Source organism: Agelaius tricolor, unplaced genomic scaffold (genome assembly GCF_023055355.1).
Source record: "Agelaius tricolor isolate 1412-34295 unplaced genomic scaffold, bAgeTri1.0.p SCAF_53, whole genome shotgun sequence".
NCBI classification, from domain to species: Eukaryota; Metazoa; Chordata; class Aves; order Passeriformes; family Icteridae; genus Agelaius; species Agelaius tricolor.
This window is the reverse complement of record NW_027269313.1, coordinates 2,548,609-2,555,060: the sequence shown is the minus strand read 5'-3', so window position 1 is coordinate 2,555,060 and position 6,452 is coordinate 2,548,609. Positions and strand designations below refer to the sequence as shown.

Below are 6,452 nucleotides of genomic sequence, written 5' to 3'. Positions count from 1 at the left end.
AACCACTGCAAAAGTCTGACAGGTAACAAAAAAATGCAGGGAGCCTACATATACTTACCTATAAAATAGTACCCCCACAGAGCCTGGGTGGGGAACTAGCTGGATCAATGCTGGACCCAAGACTGGTGATCCTCTCCTATCTGATCTCCCCTTCCTTTTTCTTCAGTCTTTCTTCAATGCTTCATAAACCAAACCATTCCTCCCTTCCTCCCAAATTCTCCCCTGCTGCCTGAACACACTCTGGCTTGTGAGACAGTGCCTGCAGCTTCCATCAGTGCTCAGTGCTGCTCTTGTGGCTCAGTGGGTGCTCACTTGAGGATCTGGGTGTCCAAGGTGAGGCTAGGGTTTTAACCAGCCTGGTCTAGTGGAAAGTGTCCCTACCCATGACAGGGATGTTGGGACAAGATGATCTTTAAGTCCCTTGCAACTCAAGCCAATGGCTTTTCCCAAGCCATTATGGTTCTATGATTCCAATAAGCTACAAAACATATCACCAGTGTAACACTACAAGTATGTTAATACATATCCATAAGTAATCACATAAGGCTGATTAGAGAACTTTTTTTTAAATTTTGTATCAAAATTTTGACATATTCAATCTAAAAATGTGTTATTTAGTCAGGGTACATTAAAAGAAAAACATACAAGTGTTTCAGGACGTGCCTAATAAAATAGTTATTATTTTTTCTAACAGGTTGTTGGGGTTTTTTTTTGGTTTTTTTTTTTTTCAAATCAACCCCACCATGGCTTAAGGACAATAGCAAAGGTTTTCTGACTATCATGTGGAAAACCTTACTAGTGCAGAAAAATTTTTTTTTAGTCTCTATAAAGCTTAGTGCTAGTTTGGGCAAGAACACACATATATAGGATAGCAAAAATTAAGTCTAAAACTTAAGCTTAAATATATAATTTCAAATGCTATAGGTACTGCCTAGGGACATCCAAATTCACCACTGGCCTCTTTCTTTCAGCCAAATGCTGCTAGTGCCAGGGGAGTTTGGGAGGTGTTGGAACCAGTGGAAGCATTCCAGAAACATTTTTTTTTTTAAATACCACTTCCTAAAATAACTTTTTTTTCCTAATTGGTTCCTGGTTTTTACTTTATACCATAGTATAAGGTGGGTGGGTTTATATCAAAGCAGTTTTTACTTTATGCCATACACAGTTATAAATAAATACCAAATTCAGTACTGCCCTAATTCCTGACTATCTGCGATGGATACAGTCCTAAAGCCTCCACTAAAACCAGCTAAGAATAGCAACTCACAAAGCATCATTATCCACTTTCAGTCATGTTTCCAAATGCTAAAAAAGATTTTAAAATAGCTCAAAGGTACATACTTTTCTACAGAAAATCATCTTACAGATGAAAGTAAGAATGTCTAGTAAGATTTCTTCTAAGACTTAAAATATATCAGATGGTGTATGTCTGCACGTACAACACATCTGCACCTGATACAGGCAGCATTATGGGGATACAAAGCAAAATGGAAACTTGGTTTATTGTCTGAACAGTAGTAAGCATTAATCTCTGAATCTCTGAATAAATACTAAATATTTTATATTGCCTTACTTGTCTGTGTAAAACCTGTGGCTATCACTGTCTAAAATGCATAATAGCAAAATATTTCTCTGGTTTGGATATAAAGTGCTTATATTTCCATTAAGCCTATTTTTAAATACGTAGAAAACATTTACAGAAAATTAAAACCAGTACTTTCTTATGTGTTATCTATACACAAATCATTGGCAACAGACTAATTCCTAGTGAAAAAACTGGGAAAGCTTTCAAAATATTAAAAATGCAGTATTACATTAGCTTAGACTAACATTCACAGAGCTTTTGTATCACTTTTGCACAGGTTGTCAGTATGAAGCATTTAATCCCTACTTTTGATATTTGAGCTGACTTCTGGTAGAAGCACCCAAGGATGCTATCAGATGTCTAGACAAGCTGTAGTTTAACTGTATGCACAAATTTTTCCATGACTTTAAGCTTCAAAAAACTTACAGTTTTATTAATATCTATCCAGTAATTTCATTTTTGCTTAAATTTTTGATGACTATATAACTATAAAAACATCTTTTTTCATGTGTAAGTTCCATACATATTACTTTCCTACTAATTTTTCTGTTTAATAATTTCAGTTTTCTTTCATGATCTTGAAAAAGCATTATCATTTTCTATATTTTAGGCTCCCTATATGGAAAATGTAGATAAGTATATTCATCTTTTAAATAACTTTAGGATCTGCAGATGCAGAGTGTTTTTTTTAAAAAAAAAAATCATTCTTGCCTAAAAGGAACCTTGGAATTTTGAGTCTGCAGCAGCCAGCTGAGTCATAAACTCTTTTTTATTTTTTGTGCATACAAAAATAGGGAAGGAAACACCCTCTCAAGTTCTGCAAAGTATCACCAAAAAAAATATCAATGACTCTAGAATGGAATTTGAAAAGAACAATTTATCTAGAAAATGGTATTGAAAAATATAACAATTCTTATACCTTTAAAAAAAAAGATTCAGCTCCAGCAATTTTGCAATGTTTTTGCACCTTCTCATAGATGCATTTTCCAGATACATATGATGTGGTAGCAATGCCACAGTCTCAGGCTACATACCACATTAGAAAGGCAGATGAAAAGCCAGAATTGAAAGTACAAGAATGATAATGAGGTGTTTAGTTCCTTGATTAGATTTTGCTTCTAGAAAAGCACCTATGCTCAGGAAAAGGCTCAGTTAATTTTGGCATTAGCTCATGTATATACAAGTCAGCAGCATGACAAGTTGTTTTGGTCAAGAAAATGATAAATAGCATCTGCAAGGATCACACCAGTCATAATATTCTGGGTTTTTCTCTTGTGTCTCAGAAAGGATCCACAGCTAGGTTTGTCTCACACGGTGTAGCTTACGAGCACATGATGATAACTGAACTTGAACTGAGTCCCTGCTGGGGAGGTTTGAGCTCAAAGTCCCACCACAAAAGCCAACATCCCAAATCTGTGAGGGTCATCTCCCTCATAGCCAGCACATCTAACATGTATTGTGGTGACCATGACTACTAGACACACTTTTCCCAAAAAAGCCACTTCTACTAGTGAGATTTTTTGCTCAAACCCTAAGAAAGGCTGTTGACCCCTCTGCCTTTCTTCCCTGTCCATCAGTACCATACAGATTTGCTCTGTGCATATGTAATTTTCCCTCTCTTTATTCCTCATGGGGAAAAATACAATATGACCACACTATCAAAGGTGTTCTGCAGATTGTGAAAACAGGCTTTCTTCTCCTACCTACTGGCAGGAAAAAATTATGTCAATCTTTAGATATTTGGAGGCACTAGAGAGTACCGTGATGCATAGGCATTCCTCTGGAATGAAAATATCTACTCATAGGGTTGTAACAGAACTACAGGCTTTCTCTGGAGTAATAAATTAATAGTAACTACAATGCTTCTTAAGCCTACCCGTTATATTGTGAACTAACAAATGCTGCAGAAAATTTTTGCATCCTGAAGTATATGAAGAACCTATGACCTGGCTTCTCAGCTTCCCTGCACTGCTACTGTACTCTTATGCTTCTATTACACACAGATTTACAAAACCAGTCTATTTTCAACAGATTCAGTTTAGCAGCCACAAATAACCATGAAAAACAATAAAATAAACAAAAAGGAAATTAGAAAGGGGAGTGGATGCCAGTCATCACACTGTCCTGTAATACATTTAATCCCCATGAATATGAAGTCCTTGTGCTTGAAATAAATCTTGAACATACATTTCTCAATGCTTCAAGGTAAAAATTAGAGTGATTTGTTAGCAAAACAAACAATGTCTGTAATTTCCAGAGGAGGTAAGAATCGGGTTTCACTCTTGACATAGTTTTTATATTCTGTATAATCCCCAATCTGAAATTTTGCAGTTGAAATGTACTTTGTATGTACTCAGTCTCTTTACATTACTGTGCAGTGGCATTTCTGAGAGTGGATATAATTCCTGTAATCAGCAAGCTGCTTCAGGTACAAGTTTGAAGGCCATCGGTGCATCTCTACAAAATTGCGCTCTTCCACTAGAAAAAGAAATAAAGAAATTAAATGCAATATATATAGACATAGAGCAAATGTGCACAGACTGCAAAAAGTATTTTAAAATAGATAAAAACTCCATTAAAGATATAAATAAAATTGCAAAAATAAAGGTGAGTACTGCCTGTTTTGCTTTAAGCTCTACTATGGCATAGACGTAAGAGTTTCCACACAATGTTTCCTTATTATTAAGTTAGTAATAAAAAAGGTTTTTTGAAAAAATTAATACAATACTCATTAAGGAGAGCAGAAAGATATTCCTAAAGATGAGCATACTTTATTCCTAGAGAACAGTCATATGTGGTATGCAAGGATTTTTTTTATACTGCAGAACTATAAAGCAGGGTTTATCAATTCCTGTGCCAGTAGTTTGTCTCAAGATCAGTACAGAAAGCAAGGTGAGGAATGCAGCTAAGAATTCAGCAAGACATTAATCTCTTATTGCATATGGTTTTAATCGCTGACATAGTCATATAAGAGTCTTTTAACCATATTATGTAGATTACTCTTCTCTGCATTTGCAGAAAGATACATTTTCATCCCCTAACCCCAGATATTCCAGAGTCAGATTGCATCCATTGCTCCTTGAGGGCAACAGACAAAGGCAGAGAGTTCACAGCTGGGAGAGCCTGAGGGCAGGCAAACTCCACTCACCTGGGCACAAGGCAGGGCTTCAGTCCTCAGGGGAATATCCTGCTAATCAAATCTGATTTCCTCTATGGCAAGGTAACCTATCTAACTGATCAAGGGAAGCCAGTTGATGTAATGTTTTTGCATGTCAGTAAAGCTTTTTGTACTGTTTCTCACTAAAACCAGATCTTTCTTGACAAAATGTCCAGCTCACAGCTGGATAAACACATCATGTGAAGGGTGAGCAGCTGGCTCACAGGTCAGGCACAAAGGGTTACTGGGGTGACATCAGACTGGGGACCTGTCACTAGTGGGGTTCCAAAGGCCTCCATCCTTGGCCCTGTGCTCTCCAACATCTTCATAACTGCCCCAGATGGAAGACTGGAAAGGACACAGGCAAGTTTGCAGATGCTACAAATCTGGAAGGAGCTGCTGACTTCCTCAAAGGCAGGGAGGCCCTTTCAGAGAGGCCTCGATGAATTAGAAGACTGGGTGATCACCAAACATAGGAAGTTCAGAAAGGGAAAGTGCTGGACTCTGCACCTGGGATGGGGTAACCCTGGATGTATGGGCAGACTGAGGAATGAGGTGTTGGAGAGCAGTGCCCTGGAAAGGGATCTGGGGGTCCTGGTCGATGACAAGTTGAGTCAGAAGTGTCCTGGCAGCCAGGAGGGACATTCCTGTCCTGGGGGTACCAGGCCAAGCATGGCCAGCCAGGCAAGAGAAGGGATTGTCCTGCTCTGCTGTCCACTGGGATGGCACCACCTCAAGTCTGGGGCAGACTAGGGCACTACAGTGTAAGGATGACATTAAAACTATTAGAGAGTGTCCAAAGGAGGGCAGCAAAGGGCCTTGAGTGGAAGCTGTGTGAGGAGCATCTGAGGGCACTTGGTCTGTTCAGCCTGGAGGAGACTGAGGGGAGACCTCAGTGGGGTCTGCAACTTCCTTGTGAGGGGAAGAAGATGGGCAGACAGGAAAAGGAGGGGCAGACACTCGAAGGGTATGGCCTGAAGTTGTGTTCAGACCTCCTTGGGGAGATTTAGGCTGGATTAGGAAAAGGTTCTTCCCACAGTGTGTATTTCGGCTTTGGAACAGGCTCCCCAGGGGAGTGGTCACAGCACCAGCCTGACAGTATTCATGAAGCTTTTGGACAATACTCCATGGTGTGACTCTTGGGGATGGTGGTGTGCAGATCCAGGAGTTGCACTCAGTGATCCTTTTGTGTTCTTCCAACTCAGCTAATTCTGCATTTCTATGAAGGTCTCAGGTCTTGGAAAGCCCTTGGAGAGCTGCTGCCTGCTGCTGTGTTGCTGTCCTGAACCTTAAGATGATGAGGTGTCGCCGGTCAAAGAGATGCACCCCTCATCAGGGTAAATGAAAATCACACAGGCAATGAGCAAAACTTTCTAGTTACACCACCAGAAGCATAAACAAATGCTTGGAAAAATAAAAATCAGGTCCCTGGAAGAAAGTGGATTTATTTACTTGAATGGGCCATCATTTTTTCATTTTATAAGATCTGCTGGAGCCTACTATAAGCATCCTACTTTCTTAAAGGAAAACCCCAGTACTTGAAGAAGTATCAAAAATGACCCATTACCTTGATTTAAATTAGCATGATAATATGAAGGGGTTGACATACAATGACCAAACTGGTCCAGTAAATTCAGTTATGGGTGGGAACCTGGCCGTCCCAACAGGACCGATAAAAATGGTGATGCAGTGCTGGCTGTGTCATGTTGT

At 39.3% G+C, this 6,452-nt stretch overlaps 1 protein-coding gene across 4 annotated transcripts in view; it reads right to left on the bottom strand.

Moving 5' to 3' along the window:
• Positions 1-545: 545 nt before the first annotated feature.
• RHOBTB3 (Rho related BTB domain containing 3) overlaps positions 546-6,452 on the bottom strand; it is a 42,278-nt gene continuing 36,371 nt past the window's right edge. For all 4 annotated transcript variants that reach the window (XM_071455745.1, XM_071455747.1, XM_071455744.1 and 1 more), the window contains exon 12: positions 546-4,063. In XM_071455745.1, the coding sequence (XP_071311846.1) occupies positions 3,948-4,063 (116 nt within the window). In that variant the 3' untranslated portion in view covers positions 546-3,947. The remainder of the gene's footprint in view (positions 4,064-6,452) is intronic.